This window comes from Parus major, chromosome 4 (genome assembly GCF_001522545.3).
Source record: "Parus major isolate Abel chromosome 4, Parus_major1.1, whole genome shotgun sequence".
NCBI lineage: Eukaryota > Metazoa > Chordata > Aves > Passeriformes > Paridae > Parus > Parus major.
Window position 1 is genome coordinate 9,803,292 of NC_031771.1, and position 23,909 is coordinate 9,827,200.

General features: G+C 38.9%; 1 protein-coding gene across 10 annotated transcripts; it reads left to right on the forward strand.

Annotated features, from left to right (window-relative positions):
* On the forward strand, positions 1–23,488 carry LOC107203474 (glycerol-3-phosphate acyltransferase 3-like). 10 transcript variants are annotated; one of them, XM_015625654.2, is made up of 13 exons: positions 1–269; positions 13,770–13,907; positions 15,204–15,276; positions 16,774–17,044; positions 17,295–17,369; positions 17,672–17,761; positions 18,089–18,182; positions 18,463–18,578; positions 19,249–19,304; positions 19,652–19,737; positions 20,394–20,522; positions 20,934–21,013; positions 21,419–23,488. In XM_015625654.2, exons 2-13 carry the CDS (start codon positions 13,902–13,904, stop codon positions 21,531–21,533), a joined length of 1,191 nt encoding a protein of 396 aa, XP_015481140.1. In that variant the 5' UTR covers positions 1–269; positions 13,770–13,901; the 3' UTR covers positions 21,534–23,488. The 10 variants fall into 10 exon arrangements, 9 of the variants coding, with proteins under 9 accessions (XP_015481140.1, XP_015481144.1, XP_015481134.1 ...); XM_015625648.3 differs by lacking the exons at positions 1–269; positions 13,770–13,907 and adding exons at positions 5,909–6,976; positions 7,991–8,220; XR_004496990.1 differs by lacking the exons at positions 1–269; positions 13,770–13,907 and adding an exon at positions 7,861–8,220 and having other exon boundaries at positions 21,419–22,142; positions 23,251–23,488.
* Positions 23,489–23,909: the final 421 nt, after the last annotated feature.

The following is a 23,909-nucleotide window of genomic DNA, read 5'->3' on the forward strand; positions in this document are numbered from 1 at the left end:
GATGTTCCCTCCCTCCGAGAAACCTTGTTAAAAGAGACCCCCCAGACCCCAAATCCTTTGTCTCTCGTCCCTTGGATTCCCCTTCACAGAAATAAACTGTGGAATGCAAACCAGAGAGAGAGTCCCCCCCTGGTTTCTTTACTCGCTCTATAGACTCGAATTCTTGAAGAAAATCAGTGAACCCCACAAACATATGCTGGCTCGAAACCTGAGTGAAGAGAAACCTCATCACTGAGCTAGCCGGGCCACTCTCGGGAGGTTTGAGTCAGGTAAGCAAATTCTTAGCCTTAGACGTTAATTTCCTGACTCTTGAAACAGGATGTATGGACCTGTGGTCTTTCAAGAGGTATTTCCATGCTTTTAGGTCTCACATACATTTTTGCATATAAAGTTAATGTTTTCAGTGCAGTTTCTTTCCCCTTAATTTTTTTTCCCCGAGATTTATAATAAGATTTAATGGTTAGTTCTGGCATATTTACATTTAAATAAAATTCTTTAAGTATTATTTAAAACAAATGTGAATAATTCTAGTATTTAGAAGGGAAAACTGTTGTGGTTCTTAACTGTTGTTACAGTGGAGAGAGGGACCAAGTAAGACTTTCATTTCTCAACACACTCATAAATGTTCTATCTCTGACTAAGGGGATGACAAGACTCTGGGTGGTACAGAATGATGGACAAGGTTGATAGGAAAGAGCTGGTATGCATTTCTTGCAATGCAGACCATGTGGTATTAAACAAATGGATAACAAGTACAACCCATCTAAAGGGATATATGACAGCAAATGATTCCATTATGGACCATGTTGCTGTGGTAGAGGCAACAAAAACCGACGATATGGCAAGCTTCTATAGGTGTTTGGGAGAAAACGTTGAAAGTGGAAACAAAATGCTGACCCAATACAGGAATTCTCCCAAAGGATGCTGTGCTTGCAGTCATTCCTAAGTGAGAGCTGGGAGAAAATTGTATGCATTTAATCAATGCAATAAATGTTAGGCATTGATGCATTAATCTATTGCATTCAGTGTCAGTGATACACAAACCATATACAAGATTTATACAAACAATATATGAGATATGTATTGACAACCATGCAATGCCTACACATCTGTGGGTATTTATACATTGCTGAAGCAAGCAAATGTAATCAGAAGATGTAGTGGTTTCTCTGTTTTGAGATACAAAAACTCAAGCCTGTTGTAAGCCACGGGATACAATAAATAACTTTCTGTAATTGTTGAATTTATCTTGTGTGGAAACAATAATGTTTCTGTGGCCAGAGCTAAATGTGTTACAGTCATCCTGATGAGTGATATAGTAGTTAAAGATACTTATTCAGTGTTTTCATAGTTCATCTGTTGATGGCCAAAGATAAAGTGTAACTAGCCCAATCTTACTGTGGTCAGATATAAACAGACTCCTGTTTGGTGGTGTAGATGGAGTCTGTAGAGACCTAAAGAGCAGCAGCCATAGCTCAGTTAGAGTGAGAATGCAGAGGAGCACATATTTGCACTTCAGTGCATGAAGACAATGTGTTTTCCATAAATAAATATTGCACCTGACACCGCTTACCATGCATAGATGACCTCTAAGGCTATTCTGGCCTTTTGGAGGATTTTCTACAAGTAAAACTACCAGAGATTATTTCACCCTTGAGTAGCAATCAGGTAAGGAGTTTGATAAATGTGTAGTTGAAACATTGAGAAGACATAAGCAAAACTAAAAAAAAGGCTTTTTGTTGCTGTTATAGCTGGTTAAAGTTTATTTGGAAAAGGTTTGTTCTTAGTAGTTTTCATTCTGAGTACACTCATCAGAATTATTGGAGTGTAGAGTGTACTGATCAGTCCTATTTGAAGACTCTCTTATCCTGCAAAACATAATCCTGGACCTCTGGATGTTAAGTGATGCTGGTAAATCAGCCCAGGTTTGCTGTCTGACTCTGTGTCATTGACTTACAAGGCTTTTCTAAAGAGATCAGTCTGCTTTGTAACATGGCAAAACTCACAGAGAAATACCACAGAGCCCTACAACTGGAGTCAGAATGTTATAAATTTCTCACCACAATTGGGTTGGTCAATCAATAAGGCAATTTATTAATTCATTGGTAAGGGACAAGCAAGCAGCACTGGGGACGGGGGGAGTCTCTGCTCCACCAACACATCCACCCCTGGTCACTGGCTCTTTTATAGGCAGTTTCTTGTTGGGTTGTGTCATGCCTTCTGTGCTGGGGTACAAGTCCAGGCAAGGCCAAACATGTTGGCTATCTCCTCAGCAGGAGTGGCTGGGAGCCCCCACCAGGTCTGGACAAAGCTCCAACATGTGGCCAGTTTACACTCCTAGCAAGCAGGTAACAGCAGTAACAAGGTTTTACACCTTTGCACAAGCCCACTGTTTTCTTTATACATAAAGAGTGGATACAATTTGTAATTATTTCCTAAGCAATTACATAGCGGCAAAAATACATAACAGAAAAAGCCAGCAATTCACAGCAAAGGGATTTAAATAATGAACTCACTATATTTTCCTTTGTTTCATGTCCATGTTTACTTTAATATCAGTATTTCTGTTTATACTGATTCCATGGTGTGTTTCCATAATGACATAAATCATTATGTAACATCTCACAATAAGAATAATTTTAGCAATAGTAACACCTTCCCCTGCCTAATGGCAATGTCAGGATGTACTTCTGTACACTGGATGCAAGCAGCTTTTGAAAATGTTGCTGTTCGCTTACTCCAAACAGGTAAAAATTATACCCTGTATATTTCCTATAAAGAGGATCAAGTGATTGAAGGTTGACTTTGATTGACAGTCATGATTATTGCCATTTGACCCGGGTAGAAATACTTCTTTGTTAACCCTTAGGGAGTGTGTTACTTCAAGTAGTAGTTTCACATTAATTAACATTTAAGGAAGAAGTAAGAAACTACTCACAGAAGTAATTTCTTTAATAAAAGCTGTTGAGACCTTCTTCTGTGCCTGGGAAAGACCAATAGCTGACTAGTTCTGAAAACTAACAACATTTTATACCATTTAAAAATTAGATCTGCCTCTGTGAGATCCACATTTTAAAACCCCAAGGAATCTCTCTCTTTGTTTCCAGCCTGGAGATGTAGCTGAGCTCTGTTTCCATAGCATTACAAAAAAACCCTTCTCTCTCTACAAAAAATAATAAAAGACTATTGTATAGTTAGTACTAATTTAACATCCCAAGTTTTGTCTCTACGTTATCAGCTAAGAAAAACAAAATTAAGCAGAAAGAAGAAAAAGTGTTCTAGAAGCTTTATTCTAATACTTCTTATTCTTGTAATCCTATTAATAAAAACTCTTTATACCTTTTAAGTTTTAAACCTGTTTTACCCTTCTCCTGATCCATATCTCACAACAAGAAATAAATAAGTACACTAGTAATTTTAGCCAACAGTAAACCCTCCACACTATTTAGTGCATTAACCAAAAAACTCAAATTAACAAACCTAAACCACTACACTTCAGCATCTGAAGTACCACCTGGCTGAAGCTGATGTGTCAGTGCTGCTTTGGAGCAGTATCTGCTAGTGACATGTGATGTTTGTGTGATCTGATAAGAAAGGTGTTACAAGAAAGGCAGGCTGCAAACTCTCCCCTGACATACCCTTGGAGTCACTGGTACGGTTAGTGTTGGATAGGAAGGAAGCATACCTGGAAAGAGTGGTTGCCAAAATTTCTATGACTGTGTGATTCTTCATTTTGAATACCATGACAAGTGTTATTTCCAGTCTGTGTTCCCTCTGTGTATCAGAGGGAAGGCAAAACCATAGTGGCACTTCTTGAAAGCTGTCACCTCCCACTGCAGTTTTTTATCTGTTTACAGTGTAGAACCTGCTTAAAAGATGACTGCTGTATAACCACTGCTGTGCAGGAAAGGGCTCTTTATGCCTGATTTAACCCTTCCATGTGAGGCACTACAGGTAGACACAGCTAAGTGCTGTGTTTGCTTCTTCTTACATTGAAAAAATAAATGGGTCATAATTCCAGTTCCCTCTGACAATTGGCAGTTAGGTAATAGGCAATGTTTTGCAATATGAAATCAGTAGAATGACTTCAAGGGGTCTAGAACCTAGAGTAGGCAGCTGATGCCCATTCCATCTCCTTCTCATTTCCCTAGGAGACCAGCAATTGTTTCAAGTGAATTTCTTATGCTTGTGGGTATCAATTTGAGATTCATTAAATTAAAGGGAGCTTTGCTCTTGGGTTCCCCCTGTGTCATCCATACCACTTTCTTCTAAGTTTGATTCCATTCTTCCAAATGAACAGAGAATTTTGCACATTTTCTGGTGGGTTTTCCTGACATATGGGGTACTTCACCATAAAAAAAGTGCTTGTGGTCATTTGGTATAAATTCATCATTATTTACTGGACTTTACAGATGAGTGCTACATTCTGTTGCTGCATGTTTGTTTGAATTATTTGCAATACCTTCTCACTTCTGGATAAAGCCTTTTTCACAGCTTCAAAACAGATATGATTGCAGTAGGCTGGCTGTTGGTAAGAGGGACAAAAAGGGCAAAAGAATGACATGCAGAAGCTCTGTTTAGTCAGTGGATGCAATAATTTTGCTGTGGAAATTTATGTAGCCACATTACAAACTGTAGTTTGTGGTGGCCTGGTGGCCTGATTCGGCCAGTGGGCCAGCCCTGACTGCGATCAACCTGGGCCCATGGAAGGCAACACCCTGAGTTTGGGGATATTGTTTAAATTAGGGTGAGTTCATTTGCTTGGATCATGGGAGTTACTATTTTAATATGAGTTACATGGTCATTCATAATTGGTTAGAATGTTTCTAGAAAGTTCAAAGCTAGTGTATATAAATTGGGATCATCCTTTGTTTGGGGTCTTAAGAGTGTGGCTGTATTCGGGAATGCTCCACTGCTAATATTAAAGGACCCTTGGATTTTCCACCTAAGACCCATCACCCGCTCTTTTCTTCCACGCTGACCTGTTGCAATTGTGGCCTGTCCTTGTGGTGTGGGCTGCACGACGTGACAGTATTTATTCAGCTTAGTGTTGGATGCATATCTGTTCACATTGGAATTTGACAAAAATGATATTTCGTGGCTCATCTGAAATATTATTATTATTGATAACAACAACAACAACAACAATAACAATAACAAATTATTGTGATGGGGTTCAAAAAGCTATGCCAAATTTCTGACCAAAAAACAGGAAGCTATGTTATGAATTTCCTGGAGAAATAAAGAATTTCCTTCTTTCTTCAAATCATGAGCAAGTTCATTACCTTCATTCAGGGAAGAGATAAAATTCAAATCCATATTCACTTCTATAGCAGTCTCAAGGGCTTTGGAGTTAAGACATACAGTGCTTAGTCCACCATGTCTCAGTTGTTTTAATGCTCGTGGTCTCAAGAACATAAAGATGCTTTAGAAGCTTTGACAGCCATTTTTGGCAGAAATTTAACAAGATTGAACTATTTGGTCATGATTGGACAAGTTCCAGTACTCAGATTCATTCCTAAGTGGGTTTTAGGTCAATTTTTCATTGAATTAGAATTTTTATTCCATACTGTTAATAGGTGGGTGTGCAGAATCTCCTTGATATTTGTGTCATTCCAAATTTGGGCAGTTAAGGTGCAGGGGTTTTTTTGTGTGTTTGATTGTTTCTTTTTCTCTCCAATCCACATGACATCAATGGTAACAGAATAGTAAGAACATCAAAATGGTTTTCATTATTTCGGGAGGTAGGAAGTGGATAAGGCAAAGAATAAATGTAAGAGCCTTGGCCATATGGATCTTGTAGTACCTTTGGGCTAGCTGGTTTGACCACCTCCATAGAGAGGCTACTAGAAACTCTTCAGTTCTTTATATGGTTTCACAGGATGAAAAACAACTCTCCCTTGTCCAGGAGAGGAAGCTTCTTCCTCCCACCCAGGCTAGGGAAGTCTGTCTTTCCCTCTATGCTTTTAAGAAATTATCTGTCTTGTGCCTAAACTTATTGCTGAGGCATCCCACCAAATGAATGGCCACATATTTCTGTTCCTTGCAATACTTCATTTTTCCCACCTTTCCTGCTTCAAATCAGGTCCCAGAAATTACCTCCACCCACCTGCCCACAGGGTTTTTAGCACCCAGACAAGGGGCATACTGATCCCCTGTGCCAAGGCTGATGGTGGTAACTATTCACAGGTGCTGCCAGGTGGATCAATGTTCTCTCCTCCAGCTTTCCACCAAAGGCCATGCTAGGGAATGTGTGTTAGCTGGGCAAGCCACTCGAGGGAGAGACCAGAAAGGGGAATAAGGAATGGTAGCTAAAGAGAAATGGGTGAGGAAAGCTGTTTTACAATGGAGCATTGTTCCCAAAGAAGCCTTTTGGGAGGCAGGTGACAAATAGTAGTTAATGGTGTACCTGGAAGCAGCAGTGTGGAGAGTGAAGGCCTCAAGGTTGCCACTGAGAGAAAGATCATTGGGAAGGAAGACAGAAACACTTAAAAAACAAACCAGTGAGCTTTTGCAGAGGATACAGAAGGCTCAGAAGACAGCCAGCAAGGGGAGAGAAAGTAAAGAAGCTAAGTAATGAAAATATGCAAAAGAGAAGTTATATTGCTGGATAAGCTTGCAATGTAATTTGAAAGACCTGACGGATATCATGCAGCGGCAAATCTGAAGGTACAGAAGATACTTGACTCACTATGCAGCACAAGAAGCATTTCATGGATTCACATGGGCTTGCAAGCATCAGGAAACTACATGGTGGTACCTGAGTGCATGGTGTAAGTTAGAGGTGGTGCAGCCCACTCTAACAGCTGTGCTTCTCTTACTGCCTGGACAGTATTGGTGCGCATTCTACACAGGATCTTTGGGGCTGCTTCCATTTCTAAGGAATCCATCTACTCCACAACACAAATCAAGCAATGGTACTTGGGGATGGGACTATTTTAAAAGGACAGGCCCAGCTTCAGACAAACACACCAATGTAAGTATTGGCAAAGGAAAGATCTTTTGTGGGGTGGTATGTCACTATCTTGGAAGCTGTGTTTTAAATGCACATTCTACCAAGACTGGTTAAGTTGTTCTGTGGGAAGATAGTAAAGAAGTAAATGAGCAGCTGGTGGGCTCCCCTGAGGTTCTAGTTATTCACCTTTGTATCATCTCTGATGCACACAAAAAGGCAGGAGAGGGGTGGCTGTAAGGGGTTGAGCAGGGTATTTTCTAAAAAATACTGAATTAAATTATTGGAATTTGATAGGCTAGAAGGAGAAACAGGATTATCTCTTGCATTTCAATTCTGTAGTTGAATAGGTGCAAAGATAGATGGCTCGTTACTTCACCACAGTGTATTTTGTAACCTTGTAATACAGGCTTTTTGGCTAATTTCTGATAGAGTGGAGAGAGCAGGTTTATTGTCTTCTCAGTCCTTGCCTGCTGAAACTTGCATCCTCATTTCATACTTGTTATTAAAAAATAAAATAAAACAGAAAAAGCCTGATTTGAACCTCAAGGTTCTGTTTCACTCATTTGTTTGAATACCAAAACAAGGCAGTTATCTCACCATGAAATAGAAAACCTGACTGAATAAGTTACAGATTTGTACAAACGTCAGCTGGAGGAATGCTTCATGTGTATTAATAAGGTTTAGAAGAGAAGATTTTAGGCAGTCTGAAAAACACACCCACGTAGTTCTGCATTGTAATTTATTGGCAGGACACCTTGTGAAAACCAGTTGTCACATTGACAAGGATCCTTATTGGCAGCATCTAATTATCTAACATATATTATTACTTATCATGGTTTTTTTTTCCTTCTCCCCTGGTGAGCTAACGCTTATCAATTACAAGGAAGTGGGTGGAGTTAGGGCGGGACAAAGGGTAGAAATTACCTTACCATTGAGAGTATCGGTAGTGTCAGTCTTCAGTGAGCAACAGCCTTCTCCTGGAGACAGCTGTGGCTCTTAGAATGTGTAATTTTTATTTGCCTCTATCTCTTGAAGCTTGCTAGATTTTCCACTACAGATGAGCATATATTCTCAGAAAGGGAGCTGGTTGGCATTTTGGAGGAGCAAACATGGAAGAAAATAGAGAAGACCATGGCCTTGCAGAAGGCAAGATTTTGTCTATCTGGATGATTTTGTTTGTGGCATTAATTTTGTTGCCCTCGATATTTCGAGTGTCACTGGGAATTTCTCATTTCTATGTGAAAATTGTAATTAAAATATTAGAGGTAAGTTGAGAAGTAGATTCAAAAGGTATGTGTCTGCTACAGGACATGTTTAATAAAAAAAATAAAAATGTGTACATTTGATAGAAATGCCATAAAAGTCAACAGAAAAAAAATCCATTAACTTGCATGTGTTTGCAGCTGTACTTTATGTGATAATCTTTTGAGGGGTGTCTTTAATGATATCTAGTTATGTGCTGGTTTATAATCTGCTACTGGTTTGAGGTTTTTTGGGGGTTGAAGTAGAGGTTCCATGGTACTTTCTTCTAGTTCATGCTTGTTAGAATGCTTTGTGCAAGTAGAATACTCATGACAAGTCAAGTATAAAGAAAAAGGTCTATTAGTTTGTGGAAGTTGGTAAGTAATAAAAACATGTATTTTAGATGTATATCAGTTTCGGTGGTTTACTTGGATTGTTTTAATTGCATGGAATTAATACTCCAGGTAAGAACATTGATTCTGTGTCTTTGTTTCACCCAGTTATAAATCTGGGGGATCTAGCAGTTCAACTTCTGCTGTACAAGTCTTAAAGGAGTATATGTGCAACCTTCTAAAAGTGTAATTTTTCTAGAGATAAACAGATCATGGCTAAGATCCTGATCTGCTTCTATCATTAAAATGTTTCTGGGGCTTTTTATAAGCCAGACTCTGATTTAGTTTTTCAAGTTTGACTTTTGATATCTATTATTAGCCAGAAGTAGGTGTTGTGAATTCATCATATTGAGCAGTGAGGCATTTCCATTTTCCAATAGATTAACTTTATGCTTCTGGCATAAACCTGCTTTCTGTGAATATACTTTCTACTTGTGACAGAAAACATGTTACTATTATTGTGGCTATTATTATTAAGTCGTTGGAGTAATTTGTTTTGCAGTAGAACATGTCTGTAACAGTGTAATACAGTTACAGTTAATATCATGACCATTTTACCTTGTCAGTTCTGTCTTTTTTTTTGTCTCATGTTTAATTGTTGTTGTTGGGGGTTTTTTGTTTGCTTGTTTGTGGGTTTGGGAAAGGTTGTTTGTTTGTTTTATTTGCTTTAATACTGATTAAGAGCTCTTGGGCACTATCTCCCTACCGTTGTATGAACATCATTTAGCACAGTGCACATTTAGCAGACTGCAAAATTTAGGGATTTCTTATTTTTTCAGATACTGATGTCAGTGGGCAATGGCTGCCTGTGGTGGCTGTATGTAATACTGGCCTTTATATGTGAAATATTTTTTAATCAGCCAGTGGTATGCTAATTAAATTCCTATTCATGCCCTAATTAAGAACTACTATCTTATCAAACCTGTCTCTGGACAGCTTTGCTGCTGTAGTTTGTGAGCATCAAAAACAATTTCTGGGGTTTTTTTCCCTGAGCATTTCCCAACTTTAAGAGACCTTTGACCCACTCAGTGTGTGTTTTATGTAGGAAGGCACCATTTTCATAAGGCACATTAAGCATTTTTCTCTCCACAGTTTTTGTAACAGGTTATGAGCATGACAATTCCATGCTCACAGTGTGGAGGATCAATATATTGAAAAATAAGTATGTTAATTGTTATGTGATCAGCTATAACCTTTTGTGTCTAGCTCCCTGGTGCCACAGCATCTAATAACAGGAACAGCACAACTCCATGCACTGCTGTTTAGGCTGGTTCATTTTGTTCTTTTGTCCAAAGCTGTTCCCTAATTGTCCTGTGGGCAAAAAATGAGTTTCCTCTGTTTTCATCTTACAATTAATTCCAATGGTTTTCGCTGAAGTATTGTCAAATGCTTCTCATTGTGCCACAAGAGTATCTTGGGATTGGTGGGAAATGGGAGGGAGAAAGGATGGGAAGGGGATGTTAGGTCCCCTTTGCTTGTAATGTGGCTCACTAGGCTCTTTGGAAGAAAGGGTAGGACTGGAAAATGCTAGGTTAAAGGAATTGCTGGGCCTATTCTTGGAGTCATGGGGCTTTTTCAGCAGAATACGGCCAAAACTGCAGCTTGGGATAAGTCAGTCTTAAAGCAGGCTTGTTTGAGGTATGAACAACCTGACACAGAAAGCCTAGAGAGGTGTTGACTGGTTTCTAGCTGTGGTGTTGTGTTCCTGTGATATGGTTAATGGGATAATGCACAGAGACTATCTGTGGTTCCTGTTGTCTTCTGGAATGGTGCAACAGGATGCCTTCCCAGAGAGCTGAGCTGGAAATGCTTATTATCACATATTGGCGCTCTACTGACTATATTGCAGGAATATCACTGCTCTAGGAAGTGCCAAACAACTGGGTGATGCTTCAGCAAAAATCCAACCTTGAGTACTATGGCTGGTCTCTCCATTGTGATGTGTTTGACTTAATCTGTTATGTAGACCAGCAAAATTAATAGAAAACTTCTCACCTAAGAAGTTTTTTCTATGTTTCTTACAGCTGAGCAGAGGGAAAGCATGTTTTATTTTCCTCCATGTTTGACAACTTGAGAAAAATACAAGAGTGGAGAATGAAATCAAGGACTTCAAAGTCAAAAAAAATTTTTTAAAGTTTTGTTTTCAAAGAAAGTTTATCTTTAGATCTTACTTAATTTGCTGGGAACAAAAAAGGTGTTTTAGAATAAAGCTCAAGTTTTCAGATCTATCACTAAGCAATGAATAATGGTGGCATATGATAAATTACTTTGATTTCTTGACTTCACTGAAGTATTTTAGCACTGTGAATGGTGATTAGAATAAATGGGAAAGATGTAATCATGTATGGAAATGTTTTTTGCCCTCTGCTGCTTTTCTATCAAGGAATATAGATACTTGTTATTTTAGAAAGAAAATGAATCATTTTATAAAAGCAAGATTCTAGATTTGAAAATCTGGGGTAACTGCTTTTGTTTGTAGGTGCTTTTTATGGTTGGTTTTTTGTTTGGTTTTCTGGGTTTTTTTGGGTTTTTTTTGAGGACATATGGATAATAAAATATAAAAAGACCTCCAATAGAGAAAAGTCTCAATTGCATATCTGCTAGCCTATATTTGTTATTATTACCCTTAATTTATCCTTCAAATATTTCTGGAAATTATAAAGGTGAATGTGGTACGTGGTTTGCATTTTGCTTGGGTTATTTTTCACTTTTATGCATGAAAACTTTTATTCATAAATAATGTCTTTTGTCTGAGCTTTGTCCATCCTGGGCTTTGTTGGAGATGAGAATATTAGCAAATCTGTGCCAGGGATGTTACTCCAGCAATTGCAAAAGAAGATGCATTTGCTAGGATGAAATCTATGCTGTGCTCTCAGAGCCCTCTGAAGAGTAAAAGAAACACATTAAACAGCTGCAGCTCCATTTGCCAAGAAATATTCTTGGAGTTTTACCAGATCTGAACTTCTGTATTAAATTGGAGCATTGTTGCTTCTTGAGAAAAAGACATCAGCCAGCTAAAAATTGTGAGTAGTTTTTGCATTGAGAGCACACTTGCACACACAGGTAGTTTATATGGTGTAAACTCCTACTGGAGTATGGCAGATGTCAGACACTTCAGCTGGTGAAAAACTGCACTGGTGTGCTTCTAAGTACATGGTTATCCTTAGCTGGCCTCTCCATCAAAACTCAAGTAAATTATACCTGTGCTTTTATCCCAAAGAAACCATTCTCAACCCATTTCATAGGTACTCATGGAGCAGCTGGGAGATTTGTGAGTCCTTTTCACAGTCTGAGGGTGGACAGTCACATCCTCTCAGACACTGAGTGTAATACTCACACCATTTCAACTGGGTTCAAGTTTGTGATGGGCAAGGGGAAATGAGGCCAGGCAGAAACCACTGTTGGATGAAGAGGTCATGAATGCTTGATCTCAGATGGTGATTTTATTTTGTGCTAAAAACCTACCAACCTTCTCTTCACCACCATAATGGAAGACTTTACATAGAAGAATTGCCCCAAAGCCTTTGTCACACATGAGGAAAAGGTTGCAAAAAGTTCATGTAATGAGTAATTAGAAAAACCTTTTATAAGAATATGGGAGAAGAGGTATTAAAATACAGGGAGAGAGACAAAACTGAAATATTACATAGTATGGAAAAATGGAGTATTGAGCTGTACTTGAAAGGGAAAAGGGAGGAAAAATCCCCCAAGAAATGAGATTTCAGAAAATGAACATTCCACATTTTGTTTCATGTCATGTCCTGTGAAGACAGTAATTAACATAATGAAATATTGGGCACCCTCATTTTGTTTAGAATGTAATTACAGGAAGCTCAAACAAATGGGCTGTTGGAATTAAGCTGTCAAGTATTCAGTATTCCAGGTGGGATCAACTGTGTGGTGTTTGGACTCCTTGTGTCCTCATCACTTCAGAAATGGGAGTGAGGAAAGCACAACACCTGAGCTCTCATTCAGTCAGCAAACGTAGGAATGAAGTTGCTACATTTAATACTTAAATTCTGTGTTGCAACATCTGTGGTTTTTTTGTAAGGTATTTAAAACATCCTTTCATTACTGTTTTGCAATGAAGACCAGCGTGACAGTTCTGTCTCAATACTGTGCAATACAAAGGTGATCACAAAGCCTTATTTCATTTTTGAAAACAGATTATACATACAGATGCTACCAAATGCAGAACAACTCAGTAGCCACCCCAGAGTTAATTAGTCTAGAGTTTGACCCAGACAGATGGCTTTGACAGGTGTCAATTCCATGGTTTGACTGAAAGCCCAAGACCTGCGTGACAGTACAGCTGTATTCCCACCTCACTGCTTGTGCTTCAGCCTCCCATGCCAAGCCATGAGTTAGGAGAATTTTGTGTCCTATGATGGTCTGTGGAAATATATTGCCTTTTTTCTTACTCACACACTCTGCCCAAAGCTTTCTCATGGTAAAACTCAGTTCTTGTAGTAGAAGAGAAAACTGATAACTATTCCCTAAGCACCTGCTCTGTGCCAGTCCAGACTTTGTAGATGCCTGTCTTAACCCACCTCAGCCAGCTCTTTTCCAAGCTAATGAGCCCTGTTCAGCCTTTGAAAACTCTTCCTCATCTTTCTTAGACATTGCCTTTGTAGCCTGGACTATTTAAAGTCTGCCACTTTTGCCCCACTCTTTCTCTGTGCTAGGAGGCAATATTCTATAATTTACTAGTAAGCTCTATACATTTTTGGGCTTTGACTTGTCTTGCTCATTTAGATTAGTTAATGTGTATTTTTGGAGTCAGCTTGATCAGTGATTGTCACCCTTTTTCTATCTGGGAATCAAAAGCCAGCCTCCTGGAGGTATTCCAGATCCTTCAGGACAGTATGAGCAAGCTCATTTCTGACAGTGCTGGCCAGTTGGCAGGTGCTTTTTTATGTAGGAGGACAATGATAGGCGAGATAAGGATGGCAGACAGGAGACAGGAAAGCAGAGACTAAGGCAGAAGGCTTTATTTGTCAGTCTCAAATATTTTATACTTTATACTTTTTCCTCCCTTGTGCTATGCAACTATCCTAAAGGATGTTGGGGAAGGGATGAGGACCAGCAGTATTTTTTAAAGAGGTTAAATTTTCCACGTCTGCCTTTACTCTCTTTTGCAACGTTCCTGTACCTGTTCTGTATGTTCTTTCATTTCTCAGTGTGTGGGCTGCTGTTTTCATGACATCCCCTGGCTCCACCATTCTGAATGACTCTCCATGTGTTGCGAAAGATTGTGAGAGATGATGTACCTGTTGACCTTTTCAGGAGAATAATTGGGAAGTATAGACAAGATGACGGTCTGTGGTGTGGGTTTTTTAATTTATTTTTTGGGGGGGTTGTTTGCTTTATGGTGTTATTAAAGATGGATTGTATGGAGTTTAAAATACCACATCAAAGCCTATTCTGCCTTCAATTTTTTCTTTTATTTTATGATGGCTGGTAAAAAGAAAGGGTCAGCTAAAGGTAACTAAAGAATCCTAATTATGTCAAGGCAAAGTATCCATTTTGTTACTGAGTTAACTTTAATAGCGACAGAAAGAGCTGGTAGAAAGCATGCAAAACTTAAGGGCGGCACAAAGCTGGCTAGTGTTTGCACATGAGACTTGTTATAATGTAGTAGGAACTATTTGAGATCAGCTTTGTGGTGGCTTGTGTAGCTGCACATGTCAGCTAGAGGGAAATAGGGTGTTTAGCAAGAGTTTATATGAAGCAGATGGATTTTCCTTATCTCTTGTAGATGGGAACCTTCAATATCAGGTGAAGGCATAAACTGAGTGGGTCACTGAGTCTTTAATAATGAGAAGAGCCTATGCTCCAGCATCCTGTGCCCTTTGTTAGGGCACCTGCCTAACAGGTGGACGTAAATACAGCCCAATTTTAGTACTTATGAAAGCTACTATTTATATGTCTATGTATGTATGATGAAAACATTCAAAACTAGGAAAACTTAAAAAATTAGGCACACTTTTTTATTTGATTTTGCTAATTGAGACTTTTATGATGCGCTAAACATGGAGAAGAAACGGTTTATCTCAAAAATATGAATACAGGGAAGGGTGAAAGCTCATTACCAAAGCTGCTACCTTCTGAAATACTATTGATACAAAATGTTGCCAGCTCTGTTTTCGGTCAACAGAGACCACTTGAATGCCCTCAAAATCAGGTAATCTCTTTTATTCTTTAAGGTTCATTTTTTTAGATCTATTTTTCTGGCATGTCTCTAATGTCAGTGATATTACTTTTTATAATCCTATTGACTAAAGCTAACTGGAGAGGAGAGAGTTTTGGACACATTGGATCTATGGTCTCATAGGTAGCTCTGTAATTTGTTGGACCCCAGAAAAAACCAACTGCCTGTGTCGTGAAAAGAAGTTTGAGCCAAAAAATTTTCCCTGTAAATGGCAAAAGGTTGTCTATGTAACAAATTAAACAGGAGGCATGCAGGGCACCCTTCAGGCTGAATTTGAAAAATGAAAATCTGAGACCTGGCAGGGGTAAAAGAGGCTCAGACAATTCACCTGAGGTAATTGCAGAATGTCTGGAAATGATGAAATGAAAACCATCAACATCTACTTTTCTTGTTTTGGGAACAGTGGGCCACCCTGCAGATTGAGGAGGGAGTAAAAAAGCAGAAGGCGATGGCACTTGAAAATTTAATCTCCACTGGTAAGATCTCTGGATGAAGGGGACACAGCACTATTAATTTTGTAAAAAGGCAACTATTTATCTTAATTACTTGGAAAGGAGTTTGATGAGCAAATATCCATTGAAGTTACAAACCTACATAAGCATGTTATAAAAAAGATAATTTCTGATTGAGTTTTGTGAATAAAAGGAATTAGAGACTAGTGTGGGTATAGAAAGATGTTGCTGATAAACATTTGGGAAGCATCCCTGTTTTCATAGGTTTTTTTGCTTTCTGGCTTCATCAGCTCTCTCTTTACAGGATTAGGAGGAACGAGTGTTCTTTGTGCTTGACATGGCTCTGCATGGTTATCTTTTGCTTCTTGTAACTCCTAGAATGCAAAAAATCCAGGGTCTCTCAAATAAGAGTTACAGCATCCTTTTCTAGATATGATGATAAAATCCAAATAATTTTTTCCGTAACTATTTTTCCTTTATTTGACCACATGGGAGTGGGTTAAGTTCTCATAATTATCCTTTTTACTTGTAGTGCCATTAGTCATGTAGGTTCCTTATTTGTCAGCTAATAATTTTCTGGTCTGATGATTTCCTGAAAGTTGAAGGTTTTACTAAAGTACAGATGGGGGAAAGTTTTGTGATTCTGATGAGGGGGGAGGTAGGTTGGTTGATCAAGATAAATTGTCTTTTTACAATGCATATTTAATGTAATCCAATACACACACTCAAAAAAAAAAAAAAAAGTGTGGGGGGCAAACAAAAAAGCCAAGTGTTAGGTGGTATGAACCAAGAAAACTTCAATTACTGTAAATAGCCAGATAAGAATTTGGTCTCAGAGTGACCTCAGCTCAGCTATCAGACTTGCTGTGTGGCTGTCCTATGGGGTATGATTTTACAAATAGCAAAGCAAGAATGTGCTGTCATTCTTCCTGCACAATGTGTCTATGTAATGCTTTGTATGTCTGGGGTGGTGGAAATCCTGGCACTTTCAAGTTTCTTGGTAGTGAAGTGATTCTTAATGAAGAAGGGATAGGGGAAAGTATAAGGTTTCAAGAAAGAAAATACAGAGGAAGGTGTTTTTTACAGCTGGGAGACAATAAAGCTAATCAACAGTAGCAAGAACAACAATCATACAAACTCTGCCTGAATTTGAGTCAGGGCACCAGGAGGGATCTGCCATCTTGGCAGTGTATAGATGACATTTCTAGGTGTGAGTGCCTATATTATTTGGTAAACTACAGTGAAGCAGGTGTTGTGCTCAAGGTTTTATTTGCAGCTTGATCAGAATCCTTTTCTCCTTCCTCAGCAACTTAGGGGCATTATATGGTATAGGATTAGAGAAACAACTTGTGGAATGAACTATCAGTACATGAATGAGGCATAGCAATGCCATTATGGTGCTTGAGTAGAAGACCTGTTTCTAAAAAGCACATGTATTTGACATATATATGACTCTCTTTGGAATCCATATTGTTCATTTCACCATGTGGAAGGAAGGCTCATTTCCTCATGATCATGCAGGGATCATCCAGAGAGATGAGACCCCCATGGAAGAGGAGATTGTTGGCCGGTGCCAAGGATGTTTCAGCCTTGCTGATATCATGTACTTCTCCAAGAAGGGCTGCGAGGCAGTTGCAGAAGATGAAGTCACTCCACGGTTCTGCTCCGAGGAGCTGCTGTCCTGGAATCTCCTCAGCAGAACCAATGCCAACTTGCACCATGTCAGTTGGAAACTGGCTGCTGTGTGGGTCACTGGCATCATAATTCGGTATTGCCTCCTGCTGCCTTTCCGGTGAGCCAGACAGAGTTTGCCGGGATCGTTTTTCATGGTACTTTTTAGAGAAGTTGGGAAATAATATACTATTGGCTAGTGGAGGAAGGAGGTTTGTGTGCTAGTTAGCGAGTGGTTTGTTGCTAGTTAGATGTTATTAATGCTGCAAAGAAGCATTGTGTAGTGGATCAAGGGGCCAAATAAGATTACCTTCTTGCATACTCCTCCAGTTTTGCTTCTTGGTGTTAATTAAGATTATTTTACTTTGTAGCATCTGCTTGTCTGTTTTCAGTGTCCTGTTGCTGGTGTTGGCCACTACAGTAGTAGGACAGTTCCCAAATGGCAGGTAGGTGTGTGCTGAGGGCTCTTTCAATTTCTTCTGTATTTCTTTAAGGATTTGAACTGGTAGTTGGAACACTGCTGGAGTCCAGAGGATTGATGTGGACTATCATGGGGTGACTTTTTCTCTCCTGTAAAATTAGAGCATTGTGAGAGAGAGTTAATGGCAACGGCATCTGAAAGCAGATATGCAGTGTGAGCCTTAGTATGGTCTTTGTAGTAACAGCAACTGGGGATAACTCAGGGAGTTTACATTGCATATGTGACTCCATAAAACTGGAAATGTATCTATGGCTTCATTCCTTTCAGAGTTAAAGGCTGGCTGAGCAACCAGGTCCAGATGATATGTGCCACCTTAGGTGTCCGATGTCTGAGTGGCCTCGTTCATTTCCACAACAGGTGAGTGCTGCCATGTTGCCCTTGTTAATCTGGAATTTGTTATTTGTAGTATTTAACATCTCAAGTTTTGGAGCAGGATTCTTATTCCATTACTGCCTGGATACTTGGTGATGGTACAACTTGATCCAAAAAGCTGTTTGGATCATCCAGACTCTGTCAGGATGTTCACATGCTCTACAGTGTTTCCTGTTGTGTACTGGCAGGGTGTGTGTAGATGATGTATTACTGTCTTTAGACATGTAGATATTTTTCAGCGCTTGTCACCTGATTGGGCCTGTAGTCTGGAGAATAAACATTAACTAATTACTTTTACTGTTGTCACTGCAGGGAAAACAAACCACAGGAAGGAGGCATCTGTGTTGCCAACCACACATCTCCACTAGATGTTCTAATCCTGGCCAGTGATGGATGCTATTCTTTGGTATGAACAAGACAGTTGGTGAATATCAGTAATGTTGAGATACCCATAGATTTAGCATTGGGTAAGAGGATAAACTTCCTGGTAGAAAGATTACGATTTGACAGCATTCAAAATTGCATTCTAGACTGCAAAAAAACAGATGCAGGCAGATGTGTGCACATTAATGACCAAGGGGATTGCTATAATATGTCAATAAGCTTAGAAATTGTTTAATCTGTTTAGAATTTAATCATTTAAGTGTGTGTGTTTGCTTTGTAACAAGTTTCTTTTGGGCTTGTAGGTTGGCCAGGTACATGGAGGGTTTATGGGACTTATTCAAAAATCCTGCATGCAAACCTCTCAGCATGTCTTGTTTGAACGCTCAGAAATGAAAGACCGTCACCTGGTGAGGAAAAAGTAAGATAATGAGGTGTTTGCTTCATTGTCTGGTCAGGTGTGGTAATTTGTCATCAGTGTTGTCATTTTTTTTGTCATCAGTTGCCTTTTTTTTTCTTTTTTGTGATGTATGGTGTTTTGAATTTGTTCTTTAATGCAGGCTGAAGAGGAGCTCCATGCTCTTGAGTTATAGGAAAGATAGTTGTCTTGGAAAATGACAGATTTTAGTGTCAGTAATCTGCTTAATGGTGATATCTGTGGTTTTAAGTGATGCACAGCAAATGTAGTAAGGTACTTAATGTGGTGAATCATTAGATACATTTATGATGTTGTGAACCTAGAAAGCATGAAAACTAGAAATTTGGAATATATTTCAGTCTAAATAAGTTTGACTGCATTAATAATTGGAATCTGGGAAGTTATTTTAACATGCTTCAACTACCACCATTCTCTGGTTAAAATGATAAGATGGAACTTCATACAGCTTTGTAGAAAATCTACTTTTTTAATTAACAAGAGATACTGAGATAAAGGCCTGAAACCAGAACATATTCCAGCTGAGGCAACTGACTGGGCAAAGGACAATTGGCACAAGGGATTTTCTTATCCTGTGTAAGAGGTAATGGATGTTTAGATTCTTGGACAAACATAAATACGAAGTATGCACTGGAATTTTATTTTCTCTCCACAGAATTAGAGAACACATTGCAGATAAGGCCAAGTTACCCATTTTAATTTTCCCAGAAGGTAGGAAGCAACTTATTGATTTTATTGCTCTTCTCACTTCTTGCCATTGAGTGCAGTTTATTATACCTAGTCTTTAGAAGTGAGATGTTTGTTTTTAGTTTGTAGAATTAATTAGTTCTTGTGACATATTAAAAGTCAGGTTCTAGTATTTTACAACAGTTTCATGGCAGTTTATTTTCTTTAGCATATAACATAATGAAAGACATGCAAGGCTCTGGGATTATGCTCCAGAACTAAAGCTTACTTTCTCCTTTAACAGCTAAGTCTTCTTAAGACAGTTTAAGATTCATTTCCTGATACTTTTCTCAGAGTGGATTAAGCCCTTCATCTATTTTAATTCTGACCAGGCACCTGCATTAACAACACATCGGTAATGATGTTTAAGAAGGGAAGCTTTGAGGTAGGAGGAACCATCCATCCAGTAGCAATCAAGGTACTGTAACTGCAGTTTTCCAAACATGGAAGGTTTGTTTGCAAATGCTTCTCAGGTCAGAGAAGCTGTTCATGTGAAAGCCCTGAAAACAGATATGTTTGGTGTGCATAAAGTACTGAATAAGCCTTGAGAGACAGAAACTTCTTGTGGTTTTAAGCAGTATGGGAAACATGTCATTTCTATCCTGTCTCTTGCATGCTCTGAGGATAAAGGCAGTTTTCTTGGCACTTTCAAGTCTCTCTGAGTAGCTTTAGCCAGGTCACTCTACATCTGAAAATATTAGTTACTTTTTATGGAACTATAATGTTGCCTGATCTTATGGAAGTTGTTAAAACTGGTGAGAGCATTGTCAAGGAAATCTTTGGAGTCAGCATATCTGCAGATGACAAGGTTTTATGTTTTGAATAAATCTTTTGCTATAGTTGTGTTTCAACAGGTCTGTGACAGTTTGGGTTCATGCATTGCTTGTAAAGGTTAGCTGTTAGAAACTTGTAATAAATGTTGGAGCTTTACTCTGAATTTATTGATGCTTTCAGGAGGTGTGATTAGATTTTCCCCATATTTAATAAGTTGCATTGTGACTTTGTGGCCAAAAAAAAAAAAAAAAGCAGTTTATGTGATTTAAACCAAGGGAGTTTATTTTTCTTTTCTTCCAGTATGACCCTCGCTTTGGAGATGCCTTCTGGAACAGCACAAAGCATTCCGTGATGACCTATGCTTTTAATGTGTTAACCAGCTGGGCTATTGTCTGCAATGTGTGGTACCTGCCACCGATGGTCAAAGAGGTTCTTATGCTTTTGTATGTTTTGAAAGTGCTTGTGAAATGTTGTCTGGAAGGAGGTCTGAATTACTACACAAGGTGTTCTGAATCTTTATTGATAACTTAATGGACAAAGGCCAGGAAGCAACACTGAAGTCTTAATTTTAAGTGAGCATGGATTAATGTGGGATGCATACACAGGGACCTCAGGCTGTGTTATTTGAGGGGTCCCAGAAACCAGAGAGCCTCCCATGTAGTTCTTTTTGGCACCAAATAATGGCAAACCAGAATCAGCTGGAACTCCTCTGCAGCTCACATTTGGCTTGTGGGTCTGTCATAAACCCCAGTGCCTGCTGTGTGACAAAAGCCGTCTCTTTAAGGGAGGCACAGAGAAAATGTCTATGTTGTAAAGCAATTAATTCATATATTTTTTCAGGAAGAAGAAGATGCTGTTCACTTTGCTGACAGAGTGAAGGCTGTCATTGCTGCTCAGGCAGGAATGTCTGTGCTTCCTTGGTAAGAAGCAACACCTCTGGAATTGTTTTCAAAGGTGTTCTGTATTCTGAAATATTAGCATGGAATCCTTTAAGATCTGTTTTATTTGCACTGTAGTCCATCTCTGATTCAGAAAACATTACTTCATTACTTGAACAATTGCATCAGAAGAATATAGTGATAGAGAGAAACAAAGCTGACAGGTGGATCTAGACAGCAAGCAGTTTTAGGTGAAAATTAATTACTTGCCTGTTAAATGCTGGGGTTAAAAGGAGGGCATTGTGGTGTAGTAAGTCTTGGCAGTATAAATCACTTAGAGAATATTAAGAGTGGAAATTTCTTTGACTACGTAGTCTAAATATAATAATGTTTTCCTGCCTTGTCCCTGAAGTGAGTTTAAGGCTGTTTCTTTTCTATATCTTTCAGGGATGGGGGACTGAAAAGGAAAAAGGTCAAAGAGTCTTTCAAGGAAGAGCAACAGAAAAAATATTGCCAGATATTAATACAAAATGTATCTGTGGAAAACAGAAATATTTGTTAAATGCTATTTATTTTATCTCATTTTTCCATGACTTATCTCTACCAGAGAATAGACTGTTTTTATATTAAACCAAACATGTTTTCCTTCTGTCCCTGTAAGATATTTTGCATGTGACACAGCAGGGAAACCATAAAGAGATATCCTTATTTAAAGAAAAGTACTAGAATTTTATAAATAGGGAAATAAAATATGCTAATAAAATTCCCTGTGATGCTGGGAAGACTCTATAGTAAAATTAATTATGTTCATTAAAATACCACTTTAAAATATTTGCAATACCTTGAGGTTTTAAATGGTTACTTATAGTAAATCACCTCTGTACTGCTAGACTCTCTCAGGGACTTAGACTAGCAATATTCATGTGAGCCACAGTAACCATGTTGCTCTAGAGATAGATCTCCTGATGTCAGAAGACACGAAGCATTTCACCAAAACATGTTTTCTGAACTGCATGTTGGAGAGGAAGTTTCAGAGAGAAAAAGCAGATGAAGATTTTCTCCTTCATGTCACAAGACCAGGAGTGGCATTGTAGAAAATTTTCTGTTGTGACAAAGACCAGAACAGTGTCTAGGGCAGCATGTTCCTGATGCCTGGGTGTGTGAAGCCGAGGTAAATTAATCACAGCCAAGGACAATGTCATAGAAAATATGATGTGTTTTTAAATCTTCTCTTGTGGTTTTGTTAGATCCCTTTCTGAGTCTTTTTGTATGCACTACACAAACTAAAGAAAACCCATGATGTGACATCCACTGTCCTCTGTTGCTGTTATTTCTGGGTATCCACTTGCTTGTGTTACTACTGGATGTGAAGGCTGAGTATTTGGCCTCTGAAAGCTCATCCTCCAGGAACAGAGCAAGTGTACTTAAGGAGCATGAAATGGGAATGTTTCTGCCTCCTGTAGTATTTATTGGTATAAAATATTTGCTCTCCTGGTAAGTAGCTCCCATATAGAAGGGTCAGGCTTCTTTAACAATCTGAATGTCCCTAATGAAACGCACACAAATAGATGCTGCTTTGGCCAAGGTGCTCTTAAGACAGCCCTTGGTAAGAACAGTTAATAATGTTTACATGATAGCAGCTAGTTGGCTGAAGTCTCAGGAAAGACAGAGGATCAGTCTTGGTGAGCACAAATACATCCTACAGAGGGACAGATGCACAGATACAACTCTGTCCAGCCCTGGAGAGTCTAGAAAAACAGTATCCAGTGGAGGGCTAACAGAAGTGATAATTGCCCTGAGGCTGCATGGCACAGAGGCAGCATGGAACTGAACTCTCCTCTTCTGTGGCCAGGCCTGGCATTGCTACAGGAATGTGAATTTCTTTGGTGAATCAGTGAGACTGAGTGTTGGTGTAAGCAATAGGAGAATCTGCCATTTTGCACAGCTTTTACCCACCCAGGCTAAAAGGAAAGCCACCAGGTAGTAAAGGAAAATTGCCTCAGACTCTCCTGCTATGGAACAGGTCTGCTTGTTCACAACTACAGTAAGATGTGCTTCCATGGCTGTTTAAGCTGATGATTTATTTTCTAGGTATAAAAATGTGAAGAAATGTGATTGAAAACCCTGATAACTCTCAAATATTTTCAGTGTGCCAGAGTTTAAAACTGGGAGATTTTCTTTCTGTGTGACTGATTTCTGAGAGCTGCTAATAGAGACTGCAGTAAGACAAGTGTTGAGAGCATTCTTCCCACACTAGCATGTGCTTTCTTCCTTTTCAGAGGTAAAATGGGAGACTGAATAGGCAAAAAGAGGGGCCAGACACAAGAAAATACGGGGAGATACAAAACAACTGCTGGAAGAGAAATTTTCTGTTTCTGTAAGAAATTAGGAGAATGATGTGCCTTTTTTTTCTATTTTGCAAGACTTCTCCAGCTCATCAAGAGGATCCTTGGAATGCCTGATTCTCATTATGGTTATGACTCCAAGTTGTGTAAAAGTAAAGCTCAGACCTCTGAATGTATGAGTATTCCATGTCATCTATGAGAGGATGGAGGGATTGTCAGTATTTTCTCAGACACCTTTTGGCTGTCTTAGCAAAACAAGTTGAAAACTCAGTGAAGTGGGTACTTACATATAGAATGGGGAAATAAAAAGCAAATGATGAACCCACAAACTTGTCAATTACAAGTGGAGTGTGCTTTGTTAGCTGCATTGGTAAAAATGCCAGTCTGACTTGAAATATACACTACTTTGTCCTGCCCTACTTTAAAGAAGTGTTTCTGATTTGGGGTGTTATTTTCTCTGCCTTCCACCTCCTCCTTTCCTTCCTCTTGAAATGCAAATGAAATACAGAACATATGAGCAGAGGCACTGGCAATTGCTTTTACCTGAAATTGTATACTGTCGTTAGACTGCCAAGGTTATGGAGGAATTGATT